Source organism: Struthio camelus, chromosome 2 (assembly GCF_040807025.1).
Source record: "Struthio camelus isolate bStrCam1 chromosome 2, bStrCam1.hap1, whole genome shotgun sequence".
Lineage (NCBI taxonomy): Eukaryota > Metazoa > Chordata > Aves > Struthioniformes > Struthionidae > Struthio > Struthio camelus.
This window is the reverse complement of record NC_090943.1, coordinates 77,418,403-77,446,102: the sequence shown is the minus strand read 5'-3', so window position 1 is coordinate 77,446,102 and position 27,700 is coordinate 77,418,403. Positions and strand designations below refer to the sequence as shown.

Sequence of the window (27,700 nt, the reverse complement as noted above, 5' to 3'; positions counted from 1 at the left end):
CACCTTCAGAAAGGAAGATCAGTTTGAAGGCCTGTTCACAACTAGACCTTTCTCATCTAGAGATGTTGCCAATGGCTTGGCATTCATGCTTTGGGAATAGTTTTACTGCTTGCAGTAAGACGCTGCAAGTTAGTAAGAGGCAGGAATTGCCCATGATCAATTGAGATGTTCCCCCGGCCCAGAAAGCTTATAACCAGAATTAGGAAATAGTCCAATCATCACCACACTATTTCAAAACAATAAAAGAACAAGCATATGTAAAAGAACACAATTTGCTTATATTATTAAGTCATTAAGCCCTTCAACTGACTGCGGCTTCTAAAGACAGGCAGTGCCTGAAGTACTAGAATTGTATTTCTTTTTCCAGAATTGTTTTTCAATAGGTTTTTATGCCAGTCACTTAGGCATATCTTTGGATCTGGCCCTATGCATTCAGAATGCAACTGGGATGCCTAAACGTCCGAGGCAATCACACTGTCTCACCAAAAGAGGTTACTCAGACATCGAGAATTGTTGTGAAGAGATCCAGCGGTACAACCATCTGGACTGAGATGAGCATTTGTCCGCCCATCTCAATGCCGGAGATACCATGAACTCACAAGACAATTGTCCCTGTGCCTAAAGGGACAGAGGTATCTTCTTTCAAGCATAACTGTTAGGTGATTGCATTATTGCCACAAAGGTTGTTATCCACTGGGTGCCATAGATTACTAAATCCAAACGTCTGCCAGCAAAAGAGGTCGTATGAATCCTCCCTAGTGTGCTTCAGGCAAAATTAGTACAGTTCAACCAGCTGCTCACTTAACCAACATTAACTCAGGAGCTGTGGGGGCAGGCAGTAACTCTGGCAGAGAAGAGGCAGCAAGCCACTGAGGGAGAGTTGCATCTTCAGCCAGCACAGCTGCTTGCAAAAGAAATTATCTTGCTACACCCCTAGCCCTGGGGAGCCTAATACATACTGATGACATTGAGAACAGCCATCATAACCACTTTCATGTACCAGTCTCACGGTTAGAACACTCACCTGGAACACGAGAGCTATGCTCACTTCCCTCCTCCACCTAAAGGGAGGCAAGAAAAACACTGCCTACTTCCTAGAAGATCGTTGCAGCTACTCCCGAGACAGGCACTGTGCAGAAAAGAATACCCTACATACAGCTGTAAAAAATGGCTAGCTAAAATACATACACACCCCCCTGAAACTGTATTTGGAATCTGATTCCCCAGACTGCCCAAACTGTTAAGATACACACATGACAAAAGACATTCATTGATTTCCATAGACTATTAGCTATCAATGAACTTACGAATTCCTTTTCCCCGTTACTCCAGCTGTTGCAAACCCCATTTCTAAGGCTTTGTATCTCAAACTACAACACCTACAGCAGGATGGCTGAAGCTACAGTTTCCACTATCCACCCCATCTCTACTGCACGTGGACTTGGTCTGACTGCAAAGCAACCACTGAGTTACTAATTTACAGTCAGCACTTGAAAATAAACACCAGCTTATTCTTGCAACGCAAAGGCTGTGAACTGCTGCGGCTCAGGACCTGCGATGCAATCAGGTCAGAGGCCCGCGGGGCGGGAGAGGGCCGTGTCGCTCGCGGCCCTACTGCGGATGCCGAGGAGGCCAACGCACGACGCTCCCGCCCCAGCGGCCCGCAGCTGCAGGCACCTGAGAGCAGCTGCACCACTGCCCGCCGGACCCTAACGCACCGCCGCCTGCCGGGCCTTCACCGGCCTTGCCCCCAGGCACCCGCTCCCTCGGTTACACCGCTAGGCCAGCGGCCGCCAGAGAGCGGCGAGGCGCCGCGGCTGGGCTGGGCTGGCCGGGCCGGGCCCGGCAGCGCGGCGCGGGCACCCGCAGAGCCGACCGCGCAGGCGGCGGCGGCACTCGAGGAAAGCGGGCCGCGGTCGCCATGGCGACGCGGCAGGCCGCTCCCTCGAGAGCGCCGCCACCACCACCAACCACCACCTCGGCCGGCCGCCGGCCGCCCCTGGCGGCCAGCGCCGGAAGTCTATTTATAGCTTGGCCGGATACGTGCTGACGTCACGGAGCGCACCGCCCCCGTGCGTCAGCGTCAGGCGTACGTAATGGGAACGTGACACACGCACGGCGCGCGCTATTTATAGCTGCAGAAGGCGGCGAAGGGGAAAGGAAAAAACGGAGGAACTCCGGGCGCCGCCGTGCCGGCCGCGCGCACGCGCGGGGGGCGGGGCCGGGGCGGGGCCTGGGGAAGCCGGCCTGGCGGCGCGGGGCCGCTTTGCTGGCGCCGTTGTGGCCGTTACTGAAAGGAAACCGAAGCGGTGTAAAAGCCCCTCTCGAGGAGCCTCCCGCTCTTCGCCCTTCCCGTTTCCTGCAAGTGGTTAAAAGGGTCGGATTTCTCTGCCCCCCCCCCCCCCCGCGGGCGCCACGCGGGACCGGCAGCCCCGGCCGCGCCTCGGGGCCCTGCCGCGCCGGGAACTGCCACCCACGCGTGCTGGCGGGCCGACAGCGAGAAGCGAAACAGTTTCTGGAGAATTTCTACGCTGAGCTGGGGAAAAGCGTTCAGACCCGAGTGTCCTGATGCCGGCCGCCCAGTAACAGGAGTGGGTCACTTAATCTGTGGTGCGTGTCAGCACCGGCGAGGCACGATGTAGGGGGCAGAGGCACAGAGGGGCTGCGCTTGGGGCAGCTCGGCTGATAAAGCTGACAAGTCTGAAAGCAGCGCGCTCTTTGCATTGCTCATCGGCACACATGAAAAATTAATGGGGTTTAATGGAGTGCGCTGATGACGAGGCTGTAAGAAACCTGCAGGTAATGGGGAGCCCTCTAGAAATGGTTGTAATACAGAGAATCAGTTAAAAAGCCAATGGAATAGCTAGAGAGGAAGAGGTCATGAGATTACATAATTTTTAATAAATGTCTGTTTAGGATATTGTGTTCAGTGTTTGTCATTGGAAAAAAAATACCACGCTAGGAGAAGGTATAATGAATGATAAAAAGCTACAGCTCGGTGCTATTAGGTAAGTACTGAAAACAAGGTACTACCTCTTTGTCATAATTTAAGAAAAGCAGTGTGAAACATCAAGCGAATTACCTAGACCCTTAAAGGTACAAGTACTGTAAAGGTAAGTTACTATTTCATAACAACAGAAACAATAAAGCAGGGGAATATAATAGGAAAAGATATCTAATTCAGAGCAGGTGGCAGGAAGCTTTTTTTTTTTTTTTTGCATGGAACCATAAATGAGTGGAATGATCAGTGGAGAATTTTGGTAGGCTAAAAACACCAGAGTTATTTTATCACTCAGCACATGAAAGCATTAGTGAAGGAAAGAGAAAACAAGAATGAAATTTGTTTTTTAAATTGCCTAGAACTGCTCCTAGTGTCCAATTTTACCTGCAGCATAACAAAGCTTTTGCCTTATCTTCCCCTACAAATTTATTGGAAAAATACAAAAATATATCACAGGGGGAAAAAAAAAGATTATTCAACTATTAATTCCCTTGCTGCACATGTTCCATTCCCTTCATGTAGGGTAGAGCATTGAGATCGCCATCAGCCAAAACTATGCAAAACTATGCTTACTTTAAATAGTCATTGCAAATACATGTATTTGTCTTTTCTTTCAAAGAGTCACACAAATTAGAATCTATCATGACTTTGCTGCTTTGTATTTTTGCACTGCGAGCACATATATGCTACGACTCTTAGCAGATCGATTGCTTTTCAGTTCCACTATGGTGCTTCCTGTTTGCCTCTGAAAAGCGTGAACACTGAAGGGAGCATCATTTAAGCAAGCAGAAGTGACATGGAAGCTATTTTCTCAGCCAGTTACCTCTTCTCTATCATTAAGACATGCAGCCTTCATATAATTTGAGATTACTGTTCTAGATGCCCGGGAAGCAGCAATGTTTGTTTTTTAAAGCTATATTTAGATGGCCTTGACTTTCATTTCCGATGTTTCAAAATTTTGCTATTCAGGCTGCATTGCTGTCTCACATAGCACCCTACCTAAAGTCCTAAGTGTCTGATGGTGTGCAATTATAGTCAGATGACACAGTCAGGTTTCTTGCCTCCTCCTTGAAATGAGAGGGAAGAAACTCAGGAAATCATCTTCTCTTTTGGTTAGACTTTCGAGATAGACGGTCAAGACACATTTCAAGGCTCGGATGTTTTCTTTCAGAATCAATAGCACTAGCATCCTCTCTCACCTTTCCTGCAGTATTTTTTTTTTTCCTGCAGAAATGGCAGCAGGTTCCCCTTTAGCGGAAAAGGAACTGCACAGCTTCCATAGGCCAGTTCGACAGCAAGCACACCTGTGCTTAGTGCACTTTGCTCCTTTTGCTTGTAAGTTTGTTTTGGCACTGTTTGCTCACACCATCTTTAGAGGGCTGCACAGAGAAGTGTACATAACTCAGGTCCAGATAGGACATTTCCAGCCTGCTTTAAGCTTGGGTAGCCTGACTGGCCAGTCTCACTCCAGTTTGGATTTTGAGATTATTTTCACAGCCCCAAAGACTGGATTCTGACCTCACCAGCCCACTCCAAGGGCTGGGGGCCAGAAGCGCAGGCCTGGAGTGCATGTTCTGTGGCCTGAGCTCTCATATACAATGCAGTGAAAAAAAAAAAAAAAAACAAACACACACACACAACTGATTCATCAGCTCATTTTAACAATATATCTCAGCTGATTCAGAGGCACCAGAAAGTTCTAGTCATAACTGAAGAAACCCAATGAAGTCCTCAGACTGAAGAAACCTAACTCCCTTAGCCTGTGGCATGATGCAAGAGCCTGTATTTCATCATTAAGCTGTAACAAACTTGACAGAAACAGCTCAGATGTGCTTGGATTCATTATTCGTTTATTTATGTAAGAAAATAAAGAATAGTTGCAAGAGAGGCGTCTGAGGCCTTGTGTGTTTGGAAAACATAAACAATAACAATAGCTAGTTTTAAATTGCGTGGCTTTATTTCCTAAGTCCCCAACTGTAATTTTACAGATGGAGAAGCAAAGTGGACAGAGGTAAAATGACTTGTGCCAAGGCACAAGCCAGGACAGAGGCAGAGCAAGAAACGCCACCGGGACAGTCCCTTGCCTGCCTGGGTGGCTGGAATCTCCCACTCCCATCATCTGGAGCCCTCAGTCCTCTCCCAGACTGCGAAACTGCCGACCGACCGGTCTTGGGAATGGGCAGTTCAGGTAACCAAACAGGACAGTGAGAAGAGAGAGGAATTGGTGGGGAAATACTAGAAGAGGAAGAAAATGCAGTCAATCCCCCAAAAGGTGAAAGGGGCAGTAAATGAAACATAACGCTAGGCAACACCGCTGAATGGGAAGGGACTAGACCTCACTGCAAGTAAGCAAACATTGGAACTGTTCGGAAGAGAAGAGAAGAAGAGCAGATGGAATTTGAAAGGGTTAACTCGAGAAAGATGTTAGGAAAAATAAGTAAGTAAAAACTTGATGCTTTTGAGAAGCTGTCCTTTGTCAACATGAATAGAGGGCATTAGTCTGCCAGAAAGGCAATGCCTGACGAACAAGCCTAAGTTATTATCTGGTAGAAATGATTGCTTTCCTTACAGTGATAAAGTTGCGTTTGTGTAATACTTTCTGTGGTAAGCAGAGAGGCCTCTTCTCAGGATTACAGATTGATAGTTTAGTCAAGAATTAAATTTAGAAATGAAGGGCTTAAAAGGAAGTAATGGGAAAAGAACTTCCAAAGCAATAATGATAACTGTTGTTATTTGATTAATTGTAAGGTAGGAAAAAAGTATCAACTTTTTGAGTTTATGCAGCAGTACTCTGGCTTTGATCCTTCATTAAAATCCAGGTCTCTCTGATAAAAATTAGTCTTTTTAAGATCTTTACCCAGAAGAAGATGGGCCTGAACTTCTCCCTCTCTCCCCTCTCTCTTTTCTGTAAGTGAACACAGTCAAACCAGATCATCCTTCTGAAAGAACTGAGGCCTATGCTAAACGTATGTCATGAATATCCATAATAAATCCAGTTTAAAACTGCTTCATTATTATATAATTAATGTACTTAAAATCCCTCTGAATGTTTCTTCATCTCCTTATTTAATAATCTGCTATGCTTGCATGTCTGAACCTTGTCTGGCCCGGGCTTCTAGCATTTCTAATCAGCTCTTACGTGGGCAGCAGGAATTATATTCTCAACAGCCCCTTCACTTAATATGATCACAGTTTGTTCTGTGGGTTTGTTTGAAAGGGAGTTGTTCCTTTGCTTAATGTGCAATTTTTTTTTTTTAATTTTGGATCTCCACAAGCAAGAAAGAATTGTCTATTGTCTTACAAGGCAGGCAAGGCGATGGGCCTGAGTCAGTTCAGGAGTATTCGAGCCTCCCCATCTGCGGTATCGCAGAATTCCAGGGCAATTCCACCAGTTGGTGGAGCTTCTGTCTGGGAAAACAGAGCTATTGTGAACAAAGCATACTGCACATATTTCTAGCATTCATAAAAGCCTTGGTTTGAATCATTTGAATCTTTCTCCAGATTTCTTCCTTTGGGGCAAAAATTTCCTATGCATGGCCTCAGTCCAATGGCAGTTATTTGGAAAATCTGAGCATAAACCATTCAACTTTTTTTTTTTCTTTGACTAGTTGGGAAAAGAAAACATAAACTTTTGAATGTAAAAGTGTGACAGCAGGCTAGATTCGACTGGGATTTAATTTGGTCAAGACTGGGAATTAATTTTGGCAGGGGGGACCCTGCCAAGTGCAACACCAGAGGCTAAGCTAGGCTTTCTCTCTTCCCCATCGTGACCTCTGCATGACAAGGGCGCCTTTCATTCCTGCTGGAGGAAGCAAAGAAAGTTGTACGAGTTCCTCTTTCAGTTTGGAAACACAACGGTGATTAAGTTAGGGATTCTGAGTACCACCTATTCTAAAACGTTATCTCACATGTTGAAACTGCTTGCGGGCCTAACCACAAAAGCAAGCTAAGTCAGAGCTATTGTTCCAGGCTGTCCAGTCTCCTCTAGGGTCATTTTGACCAGTATCACATCCTGTTATCAAGACTTTATTCACCTTTGTCACCTTTTACATTTATTCTCTGAATGAAACGATGGGGAGGATTCAGACTCAAACCTAAATTCAACACAGGTTTTATGTGACAAAATTATAAACTACAGTGCTTTCATTAATGCCCCGTCTCCAGGAAGGAATCCAGAAACCCAAATTCGTCGTTTCACTCTTTGCCTACTTTCAGGGAGAGAAAAGGGAAAGAACACTCTACCTTCAACACGTTCACAGGGCCGCACGTAAAATCTCACCCCTCTCGAGAAAAGGATGCATAGCTTGGGACTGCAGGGCATCGCTTCTGGCCAGTGCGGGGTGAGGGTATTAAAACATTTTCTTGAGGATGGTCGTCTACCAGCTTTCTTAAAGACACAGCCAGAAGAAGATGGGTGCTACCTTCCGGCAATACAATCGTTGGCCAGTTACAACGCTCCGTACAAACCAGAAGATGTGACATTCCCTTCGGAGTCCACATCGACCATTGTCCAAGGGAATGGCCTAAGCATCAGGCTACTGACCGTTTGGGAGGGTATGGAGGGGAAAGGAAACCTTTCCCTTGCTTGGTAGAAGGGATTAATTGGGCAAGAAATTAAGTTCACTTAAGCCCATGACAGTATTTTATACTGTGAGAGTTTAGTAGGAAATACGGACGCCATCCTTGGAGCAGGAACGGCTGCGCAGAGCCCCTCCGCTCCAGCAGATGGCCTGAAGCATTAGACCGCAGTGCTGGCATACAAGCCTGAAAGCGGTTACACCACTTCAAAATGATGAGCGAGGTGCCACCCCGGATGATCCAGGGATTACAGCAGTCTCCTGGGAGGTGGAGAATGTGGGTTGACTCTCCTCTTCTCCACTCTTATCCCCCTACCCCAGACCGCGAAAATTTGAATCTGGACGTCCTGTTTTCTGTGCAAGTGCTGAAATGACCAAGCTATGGTGTATTTAGGGTGCACCAACGGACTTCTCTTTTGGGGTATTCCTAGAAGAGAGCGTTTAGGCAGAGGAACAGCTGGTTTCTACATCCTCGAGAAAGACAGGGAAATTGGTAGGTAATACAGGAGGATACGCTTTGAGCAGGAGGTTAGACTAGATGATCTTCCACACAGCATCTCTATGGCAGTATTGAATTTTAGTGTCTCCAGAGAGACGGCAGCTGGACACGATTTCTGGACTGCAGGTTTTGACTTGGGTATTTAAGTTCTGCAGTAAGTACCTAAAAGCAATGACTTTTTATTATCTTGATTCCAGAAAGTTGTGGCCTGAGGACTGGCCTGGACTTCACAAGCTCTGGTCTTGAAGAAGGCAACTGTAAATTCTGATAAGGAGTTCAGCATTTAGTTATTTGACCATTAACACAAACGCCATGCATGGGAACTGGAAATGAACCCCTCAGCCTCTCCATATTGTTTACTCCCTGTGCGAGTCTGAGCCACCTGCACTTCCCCTACCTTTGGCCTCACACAGAAAACGTCACTTGACAACCTTCCCGCCTCTTTGAGCTTTACTTCTCCCAAAGCTTCCCCCAGATTTTCACAGGCTTCACCTCCTCATTCTCATACACAGCCTCCAGCTCCTAGTTTTTGTCCCGAGTTATCCACAAGGCTTCAGCCACAACATCCTTACGGCGCTCATTTCTGCACTGCTGCTCATGGTCACTCCAGCTGACGGGTACACACACGTAGTAGAAGTTGCCCAGTGTTGATCCTGTGCCCTTACAGCTCCCGGCTCGGTGTTTATCCTTAGCTTGGGAGCTCCTTACCCGAAGGACTTCCTTTTTGCAGGCTCAGAAGCATGCAGCACATAGCGATCTCTCATTTAACACCTCGCTGCGAAATGATCAACAGCGCTCACCCAGGGGGAGAGGGCTGCCTTCGGGAGCCCCCGCGCACTGCGCGGCTCCCCAGGGGCAGACCCAACACCCTGAAGGGCTTAGCGCTCTCAGCGACACTTTCTAACCCTTTTCTCCAAGTATTCCCACATAACGCTGCTTTAAATGCCGCCTCAAGGACTCGTTGAAAGACTTTTAAAACAGTCTTGCTTCTGGTTTGCGATTTGGGGTTCCCCCCGCCCCCTTTAGCCGTCTGGCATAACGACATGTGCAGGCTGTGGGAGACGGGGCAGCTCGAGGGAGCGACGAAGTTGCACCGCGCCGTGGAAGAGTCACGGGATTGGGGGGGGGGGGGCGGACACAGCGGGGCCGATTCTGCCGCCCTCCTCCTGCTACCGTCATTTTGGAGGCTGGTGGCCCATACAGCCCGTGCAGGCGTGCGAGCCGGCCTGACGGGGTTGCTTCACGGCCCGCGGCGGCTCCCCGAGGGGGCGAGCGGCGCTCCGCAGCCCCTTTCCCAGCAGGCAGGCAGAGACGAGAAGAAATGACAGCATGGAAAGCGGAGTGATTTTATCAGGGCCGGTGCTCGGGGTGAGCGGCGGGCGGAAAGTGTCGCCCTGCGCCTTCGCCCTCCGCCGCCCACGGCGGGGGCGGCTTCAAAGGGGATCTCCCCGCGCGCGGCGTGGCCGCGCCGGGCCAGCGCACCGGCCCCTCGCGGCGTTTGCGCCTCTGCCGGCGCTTGCTCAGCAGCCGGGGACTCCCCGCCGGCCGCCGCCGCTGCCATGAGGTCACCGCCGCGCTATGCGCGCCCGCCGCCGCCCCTGCGCCGCTCCGTGACGTCAGGCGGGGGTATCCCCGCCGCCGCCGAGCGGGGCATCCCCGCCGCGGAAACACCGCGCGCGCCCCCACGCGCGGCCCTGCCCGGGGGGGAGGGGGGCGGCCCCCCCCGCGCGAGCGGGGCGCTCGGCCGCCGCTCAGGAGTGCCCGGGGGTGGTGGTGGTGGAGGGGGGGGTTGCAAGGCAAAGGCAAAAAAGGCAGCGCGCTGCCGAGCGGGGGAAGCACCCCGCGGGGGGGTCTGGGGGGACGGGGGCACGGCCGGGCGCACACGGCTGCAGCCGGCGAGCGGGCGGCGCTGCGGGTCGGCTCGGGCCCGGCCCGGCCGGGTGTGCGCGGCGCTGCGCCCCCCGCGCAGAGGGAGCCGCGCGCGCGTGGCCGGGGGGGAGGGGGAGGGGCGCGGCCCCGTGACAATGGGACTCGCTGGCGCTATAAATACCCGCCCGCGTCTATATTTGGCTTGGCCGGATCACAAGCAGGGGGCCCAAAAATAGCCCCGCGCGCCCGCCCCGCCCCGCCCCGCGCCGCCGCCGCCGCCGCCGCCGCTCAATGGGCCGCGGCCGCGGCGGGGCCCCGCCCCCTCCCCCGCGCCGGCCCCGCCGCCCCGCGCAGGGCCAGCGGCTAAATTTAGCAGCGCCGCTTGCGTCAATTACGCGCCTGTCGTGCGTCAGCGCGCTGGGGCCGCCCCCCGGCGCGGGGCCCCGCGCGTCCTGTGCGTGGATTGGCCGCGGCGGCGCGAGGCCGGCGTTCCGCCGTGACGCGGCGCGGCCGGGCCCGGGCGGCGGCGGCGGCGGAGGCGGCGGGTCCGGGTGCCCCGCCGGCCGGGCAGCGGCGGCGGCGGCGGCGGGGGCCCCCGCGTGGCGCCCGCCGGGCCGCGCCGTCGGCGGCCGCCGCCGGGAGTGGAAACGCTGCTCGCAGCTGCGGGAGGCTGGCAGCGCCGGCGTGGTGCCCTCGCGTGCACCTCCACCTCCACTCACGCGTGTGCGTCCACGCGGCTCGAGCGCGAGCAGCAGCGTGGCAGCGGTGCTAACAGTCGCGGCAGCCAGCGGCCCTACTGCAAGCGCCAACAAAGCGAGGGTCGTTCGTTAGAGGCTGCGGCCGCCGGGGGCTCCAGCGCCGCAGGCTCGGGAGCCCCCGACGGAGCCCCAGCGCCGGGAGCCGCGCGGAGCAGCCCCCGCCCCCCCCCCCCCAGCACGGCGCCCGCCACCTGCTCTTTGCTCCTGCGCGCCGCAAAGTCGAAAATAAAAAAAAGTCCCGCTGAAAAAGCCGCTGCTGAGCCAGGCAACGCTCTTTTCCCCCCGTGAGCCGGGCCAGTAAAGAGTTGGCAAGCCCACATCACCGCGCGATCCCTCTTATTGTCATCACTAGTTTTGCAGTTGGGAGCAGCTCGCCCCGCTCCCGCGGCAGCCGGCCCGCTCGCCCCGCTCCCGGCGGCGCGGTGCAGCGCGGCGCAGCGCGGCGGCGGCGGCGGCGGCGGCGGCGCACACACTGGGGCGGGCGGCGGGGCGGGCGGGGGGGGGTCAGTAGCGTCAGGCTCCCATGGCGTCACTATTGACGTTTCGCATTCCAGCCGCTCTATGGAGAGGCCGCTAGGGCTCCTCTCGCATAAATGACGTTCAGAGAGAGGGAGAGGGAGAGCAGCGCGGAGAGGAGGCTCCTTCCTCTCTGGCGGCGCCGCGGAGCACACGCGCTCGCACGGGCACCGGGCACCGGGCTCTCGCCGCGGCCGCGCACACACACACGCACACGCACACACACACACGCACACACACGCACACACACACACGCACACACACGCACACACACGCACACACAAAGGCACGTTGCGGCGGCTCGTCACTGCCTCGCTCGCGCTACTCAGGAGCAGCAGCGGGAACGGGCTCCCGCTTTCTCCAGCTTTTGCCATCCTTTCCCATGACTCGGGATAACGCGTCCTCCAGATCTGCAGCCGCCGAGAACCTCTGGGGTTTCCTTTTTACAATTTTGCCGCTGGACAGCGCCTACATGCACATTTAAGGAAACAAGGCATTTACAAACTAGATGTAAAGACGGAACCTCCACAGCAATCAAGTATGTATATGAACGCGAGAGAGAGAGAGAGAGAGAGGGAAAGAGAGAATGTGATGTGTTTGGACTTGGCAAAAGTTGTGCCGCTGGGGTAGATGCTCGCGACATGACAGCTGTGTGCGAAGAAGCTCGGGGCGGCTCATCCGAGGTGCCGCGGCTCTAGCCGAAACTTTGCCTCCCTTTCTCTCCCGTGTGGATGGTCATTTGCTACTCGGTATCGGAGCCTCCCTCCCAGCGCTGCCCCCTCCCATGCCCATAGCGCGACCGCCGCCGCCGCCGCTCCTCGCCGCCAGCGGAGCTGGGTTTGTGGAATAAAGCCCCGGCCGGTACTAAGGTATTTCTGCTAGTTGTTGTCATGGAAATGATGCTGCCGGCGGCGGCGGGGAGTTTACAGCGCTTGTGATGAATGGCAGTAATTTGTCTTCTTCCTTTAACTGTGCTTGGAAAATAGGTGGTTTTGTTTGCACAAGTTAGAGCTGTCTAATAGGGACGGCGGGGCAGGTTGATCTAATCTCTCTTCAGGAGAGAGCAGACCGTAGGCAGCCTGGAGAGCTTGCTGAAGAGGTAATTGTTGGAATGTGGCATATTGTATTGAAATGAGTCGGGATCTTTGCTAGGCACGTCTGCCCGGCATCTGTTCCTCAGAAATTTGCTCTTTTCCCTTTGGAGGTCAGAAATTGTAATCATAGGCTGTAGTGACCCAGCACGTGTGTTACAGTACAGAGAGGCTTAACTGCACTGTCTGCCCGACTCGCTGTATAAACGTCTCACTTACATTATTGTCTTAATGGCTGGGAAAGAAGTTTCGGTCCTGGAAAGAATCGATAAGGCACTGGCACTCGACTGCGTTATAGTGGGGGCGGTTGTCGCGACTGCGTTATCGCGATAGGTCTTAGGCAGAGGTCTAAGGCGGAGGTGTGGATCGCCTTCCTGACACTAGCTAATAACGCTATTTTTTAACTTGCATTTTTGAAACGATGGATTTCACGCGAGAAAATTTCCCAAAGAAAAGGCTGAAAACGCTGTTTTCTGTCGGGGATTTGTTGCGTTGGGATTCGATGGTTTTTTCCAGGGGAAAAAAAAAAGTTTGGGAATGGATCGCTAACTTTTATCCAACCCACTTCACTTGATTACATTCTTCGCCCTATTTTTCTCTCCTCCGTGGAGACTGTTGTATGTTGGAGTCAGGCCCCGCTAAAACAATGGACTGAAGCAGAGCAGACGGCTTCTTCGGAGGTGAAACTCACCCGAGCTCCTGGATATTTGCTGGAGCGATCGCGTGGCTCGGAGCGATCCCCAAAATCGCGAGCTAACCAGCAGTGGAAATATAGCTTGAAACTTTTAATTGAATGGAGCTTCCCCTTTCGCGGTCCCTCCCGGGTAAATGAAGGTTTCGAAACTCAACTGAAGAAGTCACAATCACAATGGAGTATTTCACGGTTTCCTCCTCATATTACAGGGTGGGGAGGGGTGTCACTCGGGGCTGAATGTAAAGTGCACGGAGGAAGAAAAGAGCTTTGACAAGGGTAGTTATTTCCTCCTAATTTACAGCCCTTAAGGCTCTGTGCTCCTGGCTCAGGCGTCTGCAGTCCGGAGGGGTGTTGCGTGTTTAAAAGCGCAGTGAATGTCTCTAGGTAACCGCCGGCTCAGGGGGAGGAGAGGAGCCCTAGGGCGCTCGGAGCGGTGTGAGAAGCAGCCTCGCAGGAGCTTGGCCCCAGAGCAGGGAGGGAACAAAACCAGCGGGAGAGAAGGAGATGAGCTAACAGTCATTTCACATCCCCGAGCCGCGGCGGGATTCAGAGGCAGGGGGCAAGGGGAAGCCGCAGAGCGCGACGGAGCTGTTGGCGCTCCCCGGGAGAGCTCCCGGCGCAGCCCCCGCCGGCCCCGGCATCCCCGGTATCCCCGGGAGCGCGGCGGCCCCGGGGCCGGGACTCACCGCTTCTGCGGCGCGGGCGGCCCGGAGCGCGGCCGCGGCGGGGCTCCGCGACCGGCCCGCGCTCCCTCCCGCCTGGCCTGCGCTGAGGTGCCAAGCGGTGCGGGGGGCACAGCCGCCCCGGGGCCGGGGCCGGGGCCGGGGCCGGGGCGGCGCCGTCGCGGGGGGCAGGGGTGCAAGCCCGGGAGGCTGGCCGCATTGGCAGGAAACCCCTCAAGCCCTGGCCCTCCGGCCGGTCACCACCTTGCTCAAAAACTTCCAGCCTGCTTCTGACGGCTCCCCCCCCCCATCACCCCCCCGCCCCGGCCGAAAAGGAAACTTCCTGCTCCGCGGGCGGCCACGCTGCCAAGGAGCGCGCCGCATCAATGGATGCGCGGGCGACTTGGCGGAGATGCTGCCTCTTTGCTGGAGTCAGCCCTGCCCCGGGGCCGGTTCTCCCCTTGCCTTCCCCCTGCCCCGCGCTCCTCACCAGAAAAACAAGCAAGCAAGCAAGAGCACGGCACCTCCGCTTGCCCTGTCCTTTTTTCCCAGCCCGGTGCCTTCTCCCTTTTGTGCGACGGGGGAGAGAGAGCGCGGGGCTGGCAGAAAAGGCGCTTCCCAACCGGCCCCTCTCTTTTCTCCCTTGGAGCAAGGTGGGGGCTTGCCGAGCCGCGAGGGGGGAAGGAGGCGCGGCCGCCGCTGCCCTGCTGCCCCGGTCCCGCCGCAGCACCCTGCCAGGCGCAGAGGGAAAGGGGGCGCATTTCCCCCCCCCCCCGCCGCCCCCGCAGCGCGGCCCCGGCTCGCCGCCAGGCGCGGGGACCGCGCCCGCTGCCCGGGTGGCCACCGGCTCCCCTCTGACTGTGCCCTTCCTTCTCGCCGCTGCCTGCCAGAGCCCGGGTCGGAAGAGCGCCCCCCGCCGCGGCCACGCTCCCACCCCGGCTCCGCCGACAGCTCCCGGCCGGCACGGACCCCGCCGCCCGCGCTTCCCGCTGCCGCCTCCTCCGGCCGGACGCCCAGCCCCACCATTCAGCGAGCAAGATACCCTCCAGGTAAGGCCCCCGCGCGGCCCCCGCCGGCTTCTGCCGGCAGAGAAAGGGGCCGGAGGCGCGGCGGCGGCGAAGGGCTCGCCCTGCCGCCGCCGCCAAACCCTGGCAGCCGGCTTCGCTCCGGCGGCCGCCGCTCCCGCGGGTCCCTGCCGCCCCGCGCGGCGCGGCCAGGGCTTCGGGGCCGCGGCCGGGAAGGATGCGGACCTGGTGCCGGGGAGCGCGTCTGCGCTTGGGAAAACGCGGCCAGCCGTTACCGCGGCTGGAGGCGCGGGGGGGGGGGGGGGGGGTTGAAAGTTCCCAAACAAAGGTGTTGTAAGCGCTTCAGGAGCACATCCCAGGCAAGTGGGTAGGGGTGTTAATGCCGTTATGAAGAGCGCTGCTCGCTTCGTGTTCAGCTGTGCATCTCTCCCGTCAAGCTCTCGCAAAGGTTTCGGGAGGGGTGATAGCTCTGAATGTTCCTCCCCTGCTTTTTCACTCATTCATTTTGGCTGTGATGACATATGGCCTGCAGCGTTTTTTCCAGGTATCGTTAGGGAAAGAAAGAAAGAAAGAAAGAAAAACCCAGGTGTTTACTTTTCAGGGTACTTAATATTGGTGCCCTAAGTGGGAAAGTAGGGGCTAGAACCGGTCCGTCGAATGCGCTGGCGAAGGGGCGAGGTAGGAGGAGTCCTGCAGATCGCCACGGATCTGTGCGATGGGGGTGTTTTTTCTCTCCTCAGGTCGGACCTATTTTAGACCTCTGCTTCTTATTCCACTTAGAATGACATAACCCCGTTATGCTCAGAAGCACACCCTGTTTAGGAGAAAAAAATCCCGTAGAGATCAGTTCTCCTGAACTCCTGCTCATTTTCAGAGCAAGCCCAAAGCCTTTTTTCCTTCACAGGAGTGGGTATGAACACGTCCGTTTGTGACATTATCTGCCTGCTCGTTCAGTTGCGTTTCTCAGTGGAGGTGCATGAAAGGAATTTCTTTCCCTTCTTATTTGATTAAGCGCTGATCAGCATATTTTAGCAGACGGTCCTTAAACTGATGCATGATAGTAATAAGAATTGGCGTGACGTCTGTACACAGAAATTGATAGTAAAAAGGAGAATAATAGAAAATACATAGATCAGGAAAATGCATACATGAGATTGGGAGGCAAGGTTTGCAAAAGTGTAGTGCTGCTTTTTTTTTTTTTAATCAAAGTATTTGGATTTACAAGCAGAAAGGTCTTAGCGATTTTGGAAAACAAGAGCATTGTTTTTCTCTCACTTTTTACTATTTTCTTGAAAAGAAGAAAGATTTGAAGGGTTTGTGATGGTACAGTAATTGAAATCTGATTCTTAGTTTAGATATATTTATCGGAAAAGCAGGCAGGAAAAATTAGAAGTTGATTTAATGCAAATTATTTGGATTGTTGCATGACAGATTCAAATGAATATTTTAAAAATAAAAATGAAGGTAGTTCTTAAATTACTGAGAGAAACCCCATATTTTCAATGCAGGTTTTTTTTATATGAACTGTTTAACAAGTGCCTTTGGAATATAAATTACCACGACTATGAAGAGATAAACAGCACTTGATTCTGATATACATTTTCTCCATGGGTGATAATATTACTTTATTTTCTGTTCTCTTGATAAGAGAATTTACAGCAACTGATGAAAAAATGCATTTTATTCCTGTGCTGTGGAACCGAAACTCATCATGTGCTTTTAGTTTTGGTTGCAGATACTGAGCTAGAACCTAACAGAGTTTAATCAAGCAAACCTCAGATGGATTGCAGAATTGGGTCCCTTATTTCTTGCGAGCAGCAGAGGAAAGCAGAATAGTAGGAAATGTGGAAAAGAAAAATAAAATCTTTATAGACAGTGACTGTGTTGCTGCAATCATTCTAGCTATCAGTGAACCACATTAACTTTTATGACTAATGGAAAAAAGCATTATACTGTCAGCCTAAACCTTGCTTTGTTATAAAAACAGAAACAGAAATACCTCATACTTTTTCCCTTACATTTTTGAAAATTTGGGGATACGTCGTACCACCCACTTTTTTAGCAGAATGTTATACCACGCATAAGCCTTAAAACTAGCTAGACACCAGCCTTAAATTATTATCTGACCAGAAATATGCTTTGAAGGCCCACAGTGGAGTAAGCAAAATTGATGTTTGCAAGTCCTAAGTAGAAAATACTGTGATTTGAGTTGTTTCTCTGAGCTGACAAACACTATAGGTACTGTTCCTTTTAAAATAAATGTAATTTCTAATATTACACATTTCATAATCTAGTTTACCCTTCATGAAAATTTTATGGCACAGTTGCGCACATACAGAGATAGATTTAGAGCCATAAACTGTTTTCATTGTACTCATTTAATTCTCATTGACACCTGTATATATTAAGCAGCAGATCGAGGGCAGTTTGAGATGGATTATACTCTCGCTGACATTAGTATAAATCTGAGTTGCTCCAGTGACTAAATGAGAGCAGGATCCCTCGTGCCTCATACTTAGTCGATCCCTAGTACGTAATTTTTGTCGAAAGGCGAGGGCTCAAAGCTAATTTATACTTCCCGTGTCCGGGTGGGCGCGGGAGTCGGGTGTCTAGCCGAGCTCCGTGAAACGTGGGAAAGCTCCTAAGCAAGGAGTTAGCAAGGGGCTGAGGTGCCGCCTCTGCGTGCCGGGCTTGTCGCTAACGTCTCCCTTTGCCCTTGCAGATATGCCCTGTGTGCAAGCGCAGTATAGCCCTTCACCGCCTGGTTCGAGTTATGCAGCTCAGACCTACGCGTATGGCTCGGAGTACGGCTCGGAGATCATGAATCCCGACTACGCCAAGCTGACCATGGACCTGAGTAGCACCGAGATCACTGCCACCGCCACCACCTCCCTTCCCAGCTTCAGCACCTTCATGGAGGGCTACTCCGGCAGCTACGAGCTCAAGCCTTCCTGCCTCTACCAAATGCAGTCCGCCTCCTCCTCCGGTCAGAGGCCCCTCATAAAGATGGAAGACGCCCGGCTTTCCTCCTACCAACAGTCCCTGCCGCCGTCCACAGACGAGGGGATGCCCAGCACCTCCATGTACTTCAAGCAGTCCCCGCCCTCGACGCCCACCACGCCGGGCTTCCCCCCTCACCAGAGCCTGTGGGACGAGCCCCCGCTGCCGCCCACGCAGACCTGCCTGCCTCCCGGCCACCTCATGGACACTGCCCCCATGAAGACCGTGCCTCCGCGCTTCCCCCTCTTCCACTTCAAGCACTCGCCCCCCCACACGCCAGCCGCGGGCACCCACATGTGCTACGACCCTGCCTCCCTGAGCCTGCCCCTGGCACCCGACAGGCCCACGGCCGGCCAGGCCGCCATGGAGAGCCATTCCTACGGGCTCCCCCTGGCCAAAAGACCAGCCTCGCTAGCCTTCTCGCCGCTCGGCCTCAACGCAGCCGCCTCCGGCCTCCTGGGGGAGAGCAGCAGCGGCGGCGGCGGCGGCGGCGGCCTCCCGTCCCCACCCAGCAGGAGCTCCTCGTCCGGGGAGGGCACGTGCGCCGTCTGCGGGGACAACGCTGCCTGCCAGCACTACGGCGTGCGAACGTGCGAGGGCTGCAAGGGCTTTTTCAAGGTGAGAGAGCTCGGCACCCGCCACCTGCGCGCCCCCGTCAGTCCTCCTCCCGCTCCCACTCCCCTCCCGAGCCGCCGCCGCTGGCTGGCGGTGGCGGTGGCGGCCCCGAGGGCGCGGGGCCACCGGCTGGCGTGGCCGGCCGGGCACGGTGAACGCGTCGGCAAGGCCAAATCCGTAGGACGAGGCGGTCAGCCAGGGTCTCAGCTGAGAAGCAGCCGCGGTGCTACACTGTGTTAGCCGCCTCTCCGCTCTGTTCGCGTTGCGTAAGGGAGCTCAGGTCACCTGCTGCGGCGGTGTCTCCGGCACTGCGTCCACCGAAGCTGTTAGTTCGATTTATTCGGTAGCTAAATTCACCTGGAATAAATCTATCCTTTTGACAAGCTGGATTTCATTCAGTCACTGACCCAAATTAAACCTGTTTTAGATGAGATAAGAAACACAGAAATCTTAAAGGCTGGTTGACGTTTCAGCTGCTGGTAATGGTGCCAGCTGTTGCACCGAGGAAGAGCCGAGTGAGGAGGGCTATAAATACAATGCAAGGAGGAGATCGGCTTAACGCGTGAAATAAACCCAACCGTTCATGATTTTATGCGGTTGCTGCTCCGTTATAACTCGTCAGTTTAGGAACCAAGTGAGTTCTCAGCAGCTGAGGGTCCCTAGCAGGGCAGTAACTAAGCCCTGCCTAGTGTCCCCGCGCTGGCTTTGCAAGTTAGAAGATTTTTGAAGCTGAAGAGTAACACTGATAATTTGCATAAAGCAGGAGGAAGCTTAGAGGAAACTTTGTACTTATATTTTTAAGATTTGGGTACTTGCCCTTTGCTTTTAGATTTGGGTGCTTGCTCATGTTCTTTAAACAGATTTAGTTTAGGTGTCAGTATTTTTTTTCAGAAATGGCTCAAGGGAAGACCTTTGGATAGGCTTGGGGCAGAGTTCCGGGCAGCAGGTTTAAGATTTGGTAAATTTGGATTTGGTGTGATAAATGTCTTGCTGCAGGGCCAGTAGTCATGCCACTGTTTTGATAAAAGAGTTCTCAAGTGTGATGGGAACAAAAGTAGTTCAAAAATACTTGGGGGGGGGAGAGTTTATAGCTTCTTTTTAATTGCACATAGGACTGCTAACATTACTTAGTAATAATCCTTTTACAACGTGGTAAAATGCTCGTCTCCTGTAAAACTCATCTGTTATTTAAATATAATTAGAAAATGGAACACAAATAACCTGGAAATAGCAGCTATTATGGGCCCAGTCCCGAGCCGGTGGAAATCAGTAGCATATCTGTTAGTTGAGATTGGGAGCAGGCTCTAGAGCTTATTCTGCAAAATTATTTTTTCAAGCAAAATGTACAATTTTCAGTTTTAAAGCACAATGAATGGTGCTTGTTATGTCCCTTATGCCTATTACCTTGAAGCGCTCTTATTTAAGAAGGAACATAAATTATGAAACAACATTTTTTTATGAATTTAATTGCAGTGAAAGATTTAGCACCAAATGTCAAAGTGATAGATTTGTTCTTGTTATGATGTCTTTACTATTAAGCTTTTTTGTGCTAAATTAATCATTGATGTGTCTTTGATTTTAAGTACAAAAACACATAATATTTTTTGCATTCATTTCTATTATATTTTTTCAAGGCTTACCAGGTTTTTGCAAATTTTAAATTGGTAGTATGGTCTTTAAATAATTTTTAGAGTTTTTTAAATGTATATAACTACAGTGTAATTCTGTCTATTTCTTTTTTTCTCAAGTCAGGTTAGTTTCCCCAAAATATTTAATTAGCACAGTTGGTAGGGGTTTCTGGTATTTTTGTATTCTTTCCTGATGATTTTAGTAGCTAACCAAACCAGTTATTGTGGTATTTGACTAACAATAGTGATAGCAAGAGAAGCACATCACAGATCATTTTGATTTTATTTTAATAAGGTCAGCAATAATCAAGGGAATGAACCAAGTAGAAAATTGTTCCCAAAGGGATATTAAAAGCGCAGATAATCTAATCCCCAAAGGTAGATGCGATGACCTGGTAATTTCAGATATGATTTTATCATTCAAAGTTGCCTGTCTCCAGAGACTTGCTTCAGAACAATCCTAGATGATTTTCATTGTCAGCAGCTAATACTAATAAAATTGTTTTTCCTGCAGGCTAGTGTGTTAGGAAATTAATTTTATCTAATTACATGAATTGCACTGTCGCTTTTCATGTTGTAATTAAAATACATTCTGTCAGGTTCTAAGTCGTTCAAGAAACTATCAGTTTACTATTTTTGTGTTGCGTTTTCTCAGAGAACAGTTCAGAAAAATGCAAAATATGTTTGTCTGGCAAATAAAAACTGTCCAGTGGACAAGAGACGTCGTAACAGATGCCAATACTGCCGATTTCAGAAGTGTCTCAGTGTCGGCATGGTTAAAGAAGGTAAGGACTATTGCTATTATTATCCTAGCCACAGTAATATTACTTTTAATGAATATATGGCTGTGTGCGGACATGGATGTGTTTATGATGAATTTGACAGTGATGGAATCGTAACTTATTTACCCCCCAAAATGTGCATTTGTGTAATAATATATTAAACTTTTTCTTTTCATCCAGGCAGTAGGGTTATCATATTTAGGCTTTCTGGGATCCCAGAGTTCAAGAACAGCAAGGCCATGGGATGATAATTTGACGCTGGCCAAAATATCATCTTTGCTAACTTTGCACGGGGTTCAATAATGCTGTTGGTTACCATGCATTATCTCAGAGGGGGCTGCTTTTCATCATATCGCACGCTTTTTACGTAGGATCTTGTCTCATTCCCATAAGCTGATTGTAAGTTTGCAATTAAATTAGATGGAAACAGGATAAACTCATTGGTCCCAATTCTGCAAAGGCTTATATATGTGAGTAACATTATGTGAGTAGTCCCATTGCAACTACTAGCATGGATAATATGACCTCTATAGTGTGACCATATTTTTCAAATGCTTTAAGAAAGCTAGAATTACTCTGAATGAATGATTCTTCCATATAAAATGTGTATGAGTAGTACTAACATGAAGATTTGTGTTTCATACTCAGTTTTCTGTCAGCAGTAGAGGGTCTGTGTGCGCGCACGTGAGCACGTGTATACAGGTACATAGGCATTTACTGAAAACAAAGCAGGAGCACTAGGAACACAGCTGGGTTTTAAGCAAGCAGTTACATTGCTGCTTATCCTCATAAGGCTGACGTAATTTTGGTATCATCTGTATTTCTTTGCATTTAAAGGTACCACTAGCATGTATTGAAATTGAGTTCTCTTTTTCTTTTTTTTCTTTTTTTCTTCTTTTTTTTTTTTTTTTGCTGGGCTGGCCATCGTAAGAAAAGCAGGTGTTCATTCGGCTCTTTAGTTTGCTGATGCCTTTGCGACTGACTCCCTTCCTTTTTCCTTAGTTGTCCGTACCGACAGCCTGAAAGGGAGAAGAGGTCGGCTGCCTTCCAAACCAAAGAGCCCCTTGCAGCAGGAACCCTCGCAGCCCTCGCCGCCTTCTCCTCCCGTCAGCATGATGAACGCCCTCGTACGAGCTTTAACTGACTCCACACCCAGGGAGCTTGACTACTCAAGAGTATGTCTCACTTCTCTTTCGTTCTTTGTTTTCTGCCTAGAAATGATTTGTGAGCTGCATTTCCATTTAACAGCCAGTTTGCTAAAATGAAAATAAATGTAGAATTTGGATGAGAGTAGAAATTTAGCCAGCCAGCCATGTCCATTCTGAGTAGGTGGACAATGACAGAAAGGAGGTGAGCTAGAAAGTCAATGTTAGTGGCTATTCATTGTGAGCATCTCAAAGATAAGTTTCATTACAATATACTCCATGGGCGAGTGAATGTAAGAATGTGCGGATAAACAGAGCACTCTTCTTGCAAGAGGCTTTACCCAAAACACTATCAATTACAATACAGTTGCTTAATCCACCAAACTCAGGAGTGAGAGCTACTTGTCCAGTGTCTCAGTTTCCAGACTGTAAAGGCTAAAACCTAGTAGCGCTTTTCTGGTATTCAAATGCAAGGGTTGTGTGAAGTAATACTGGGTCATTGCAGCAAAGGGGCTATCTAGAACTCATTTCTATTGAAATCAGTGGGAATTTTACCATTTTTTAAAATGGGAATAGAGTCTGGCTTTGGACACCCCAGCATGGATATTTCTCAAGTAACATTCATATTTGTGAAACAAATCTTGAAGTTGAAATTCTAAAAAATTAAATCAGCAAAGCCATATCAGAGATTATATATTTTTGTACCCTTGTTCTTTAATGTGGTATATTCACCAGTTAAATATTGATAGATTGTTTTGCAAGCTTATAAATCTGTTCTGTAGTTATTAAAATATGATGCTGAAGTAGCTTGTTAAATATATATATTTTAGATAGGTTGATATATGAAAAGAAAAAATACAGCTAAGGAAAAACATGATCAGATTACTTACTCTTTATGAAAAATGATTAAATCTCAGCTGTACTAAGACAACATCTACACTGGCAGTTTATCCCCTGTTGCTAAGTAATATTAAATAATTAAATCTTTTTTATTATAATTATATAAAAATGATATAGTTCTATTTTAAAATGTATTTACATATATCACTTAGCAATTACAAGCATTCTGGAAATATTTTCTTCAAGCTAGTCTGTAAGTATACAGTCATACAATTTTACAAGTTATTACGAAGAGTATAATTTATTACTACCTGACCGCCCATGTTTACAGCTATTTTAACTTACCCAAAATGTCTCAGGGGGTCATTCTACAAATACCTAGGTATGTGACTAACTGCCCTCTTTGGCAGTAATCTGCTGTATTCCACAGAATTACTTGAGTATAACAGCCCAGTGCAGGAAAGCAGTATGTAACCATATGTGTTTATGTATATGTATAGATGTAGAGCTCTTTTGCATTTACAAAAAAAAACTAAATGAAAGCTATGTATTTTCGTGTGACTTTTTTCTTCATCCTACAGTAATTATTTCTCTTAATAAAACAGCTTGTAGATCTAAGTAGTTAACAGTTCTGTGGAGCATTACAGGAAGCATATGACTGACGGTAAACTAATTTAGACTTAGTATCTAAAAGATTATGTATGAATGGCTGTTGAGTCATCTTAAAGTCTAAGTTTGTGTGTGTGTGTGTGTTTTTTTTTTTACTAGAATAAAAGATATAATACTCTGCTGGGCTCAGCAGTACTGAAAATACAAAAATGTACTAAAATAAAATAATAGATTGCTAGGCTTTTAATGAATCTTGTGCTTGTTTTAAAAAGTATAGGGAGATCAGGATAAGCTGAATAATAGGTAAAAATTGATATTAACTAAATAACATATGCAGCAAATGCACTGTAATGCTGAAATCAGTGTGAAGAATCCTATACCTGTAAAGACTAAATAAAGGTACATTTGGATGGGCTGTGACCCTGCAGCGCAGCACAAATCGGTAGATCTGGGAACCTGGCTTTGCAGTCAGGACCGTAGTGTTTGGAATGGTCTTCGTGTTTATACCTTGCAATGTTTTCTCGACCGTCATAAAAATACCGATAAGAGTTTCAGAGAGGAATGTATACTCGTTCCCTCCAAAAAAACCCAACGACCTACCCAAAGAAATCCTAAAATAAATTGCATATCCTCAGAATTTTAAAACAAAACACATTGGGACTAGCTCTGTTCAGAACATAGCTACTCTTCCTTTCAGCATTGGTTTTAATTTACCAGTCCACAGCAATGGTATATTTAGGTATTTGGTTTCAAAAATTACTAGGAAGAGAATTTGGTTTATGAACTCTTTAAAGGCCACGGGCTATAGTCGGGTCTCACAGCTGTTTCACTGGTACAATTCCATGCGTTTAGACTTCCAACTAAGTGCGATGAGAACCAGACCTTGTACCTTGCAGTCCTTTTTCGGGCAGAGTAGCCACCGACTTCAATAGAAATGTTGCCTTTTGGAGGGAGAGTGCAGCATTTAGGTAACGGTTTGCCTCCTTCCCACAGCCCCCAAGCCAGAAATTAAGCAAATATCAGGGTTTCTGACAAAGGAAGGGGAAATGCATTGAAAAACAAGCAGAGCCTCTCCTCAAAGACTGCAGAGAAGTTATTTTTATGCTTTTGCAGCTATCGCGTTTTACAAAGGACTGATAAAAGCAGGCAAGAGTGGAGCTAGATTGTACTATCATTCTCCCCAACATCAGGCTCTTAGAAGCTCTTTAAATATACCATATAAATTAATGTTGCTTCCTACATATGGAACTGCTCCTTGAGAAAAAGCCGGACATCCTTTAATTCCTAAAGGAGCTCTGAGCAAGGGAACAAAGGAGAGCTTTGTCTCCTGGCTTTCTCCCAGAGTGCCTCCGGTTTGCATGGGCAGGTTAAGAATAACCCTCCTGTACTGAGGCCTCTTGACCAAGGCCAGACTTATCAGCTGTCTAGTTCAGAAGTTAGGTGAAATATCAGTTCTTTTTAATGAAATAATCATGAAAAAAATCATAGATTTTGTGCCTAAGACATTCACGCTATGGCTACTTACGTACTTGTAAGTCTGTTACAAGTAAACATTTCAGCTAGTCTTTGTAAGTGCTAACTTCTTCTAGCAAGCAGTGACATATCTCAGCAGTTAAACAAATTATTAATTCTGTATAATTTTTACTCTTCTGCCAAAAATGCTCTCATGGGCTAAACTATAACAACAAATACAGGATATGTGTTTCTTTTTTTTTCAGATGCATTCAATTTAATTAAATGTCCCAGATGGGTTGTTTTTTTTTTTTTTTTCAGATGCATTCAATTTAATTAAATGTCCCACATGGGTTATACTGTACTATAGTATTCACAGTCATGTGATAGAATGCAGCATTCGGCTTAGTTAGAAAATGTTAAAATTTTGTATTACTATCACCAAAAGAATGTTTTATAAATATTGGGAACAAATTAATCTCTGGCATAATTACACTGACTTGTGGTGAGTTCCATCTCGGTTGAGTTTAGAGTGTTATCTTCTTCTTTTCTTCCTCTTTTCCTTCCTTTTCACTGATCCTCTGATCAAGAATATACCGCACCTTAGCAGTTGCCATGGATGAGGCAAGAGCTCCCATCAGCCTATGCCATCTGCCTTTATAGAAAGAAGGAGCTAGAGCTCAGCCCCTGCACGGAGAAGCAGATCCCCCAGAGCCCTCAGGACCTGATGGCCATGAATGGGAAAAGCCCATCCCCTCATGCTGACACAGTCTTAGCTTTCTCCACAGCTTCAGTTATAAGAGGGTCCAGAACATGCAGGGGCTCTGCGAAAGCATGCAGTCTTTTTCTGCCCTCTAGTCACCACCGTGCTCCCAGTGGCTGGAGTAGTATTTCATATTGCTCAAGCATCCTCCTGCATCATTCAGATGAAGGACTAAACACGTAACAGTGCAGCATATACATTTTCCACTGCGGCTCTCCACTCTCTCTATATTTTTGCCTCCAATTGCTTCACAGTCACAGGATCCTTCCAAGTAGCTGGAGCAGAATTTGTCCCCGAATGAACTTCATCAGAGGGACTGCATGTGTTTCACTAGCTGACTAGAGAAGGTAGCTAGCAGCGCCCTGTAGGAAATTCATTTCGTTAGTGTTGGGGTAAACGGAACAGATTCATTCAGGGCTAGCACTGACAACCCAGATATGGCCAGGGATTTCTAGGATTTCTAAGGGCTTTACTACGGCTTTCCAATCAATCAGTGTCTCTGACACTCTTTCCTTTATGCCTTACCCACCAGCAGCAACCAGCTCCAGCTGTGGCAGGCAATGAATAAGGCATCCGCCCCAGAGGGTCTCTTTACAGTTCTCCCCTCTTCTCCCTGCACAGAGGTGACTTCTGCGTTGCAGTAAGCAACCTAGGTGAGATGTGCAGCAGAGGTGGCATGTGTGTAAGAAGGGGCTTCCAGCACACTCTTACTGATTTTGAAAGAGACATGAGTCTTTCTGCTTCCACACCTGAGTGGGTGGCTAAGGACACTTTCAGACTAATGGCCTCAGCCCCTAACTGCGTATAGAGAGTGGTTTTCAAAGGGTGTGCATGCTAATTCCAACTATGGAAACCTCCCCAACCTCTTCTTGGCTGAGTGTCCCGGAGAGAGAGTTTGTATAAAGTCTCTCCCAGAAATAACCCACAAGAAGCCTGATGGGGAGGGGGTTGGTACAACAAACGCCGAACTATTCAGTTCCTGCTCAGAAAACCAGCAGCACTTTTCAAGCACAGAATCAGGCAAAGTCATAAAGCTCCTGTTATTTTTTCTGCCGGAGAGAGGGAGAGAGTACTGTCACGGCAGTGACAGGGATCCACTGGCAGGGAAGGAGGAGATAGCAGCAAGGGAGCTGTCAAAGGGTCATGGGGAAGTTAAGCAAGCTGATGCTGTCGAATGGTTGTCTGGAAGAGTTATGGCCACATCAACAACATAATAGGTTCTCCAGAACCTTAAATGCTCCTATCTGAAGGATGAGAGGTGGTTTGGGGCAGCTGTTTTACTTTGAACCAATTTTATATTTAAATGAAGTGATGCTGCATGTGTCAGATAAAAGATGATTGCTCTTACACGTCTCTATCACTGTCAGATAAAGTGCGGTTTGAGAGGTTTTGGAAGAAATCTGCATTTTGGACATACTGAGACAAAGTCATCAATGGGAAAACTGTTTAACTGTAGTAAGTTAAATAGTATTCTTCTATTGTTTTAGAAATCGCCCTATCCACCAGATTTCCTTTCTATTTATTAATAGTATATAGGTAGTTGTGAAATGTGATAATTTGTGAAGGCTTTCTGTACATGTAGAAATATTTGGTGATACACATCTGAATAGCAAAATGCCTATAGATAGGTAAATGGGTAGATAGATTTAGACCTATGTATTATGGATAACAATACCAGTTTTGCCACAGAGGGAAATGTTGCCGGTTAGATAACACTGTATGTTTCAGAGCATGCCCTAACCTGCTCATAAAATTGCTGTCTGTGTCTTTCCTTGCAGTACTGTTCCACCGATCAGGCTGCTGCAGGCACAGATGCAGAGCATGTCCAGCAGTTCTATAACCTTCTGACTGCCTCCATTGACATATCGAGAGGCTGGGCGGAAAGAATCCCAGGATTTACTGACCTCCCAAAAGAAGATCAGACGTTACTCATAGAGTCAGCTTTTTTGGAGCTGTTTGTGCTAAGACTCTCCATCAGGTAACTATTTATTTCATTTCCTCTTAAGCTGATGTGAAAGGTCATCCATCTAAATGTTTTTAAGGAATAAATATGGCAGTATGTTTGAACATCCTTTTCTTTTTTAAGAAAAAAACCAAGGACATGAAACAGCAGTAAAGTCTGCATCCACAAAAGACGGTATTTCATTTGTGCTACACTGCAGAAAAAAATAATG

The 27,700-nt window shown here is 49.0% G+C and overlaps 1 protein-coding gene across 3 annotated transcripts in view; it reads left to right on the top strand.

Annotated features, from left to right (window-relative positions):
- The first annotated feature begins 11,307 nt into the window (after positions 1-11,307).
- The window catches only part of NR4A3 (nuclear receptor subfamily 4 group A member 3), a 30,100-nt gene continuing 13,707 nt past the window's right edge, over positions 11,308-27,700 (top strand). The window contains exons 1-6 of one of the 3 annotated variants that reach the window (XM_068936354.1): positions 11,308-11,758; positions 14,558-14,716; positions 17,415-18,310; positions 20,591-20,720; positions 21,720-21,892; positions 27,305-27,504. In XM_068936354.1, the coding sequence (XP_068792455.1) occupies positions 17,417-18,310; positions 20,591-20,720; positions 21,720-21,892; positions 27,305-27,504 (1,397 nt within the window). In that variant the 5' untranslated portion in view covers positions 11,308-11,758; positions 14,558-14,716; positions 17,415-17,416. The remainder of the gene's footprint in view (positions 11,759-14,557; positions 14,717-17,414; positions 18,311-20,590; positions 20,721-21,719; positions 21,893-27,304; positions 27,505-27,700) is intronic. The other 2 variants (XR_011139830.1, XM_068936355.1) reach the window with 2 other exon arrangements.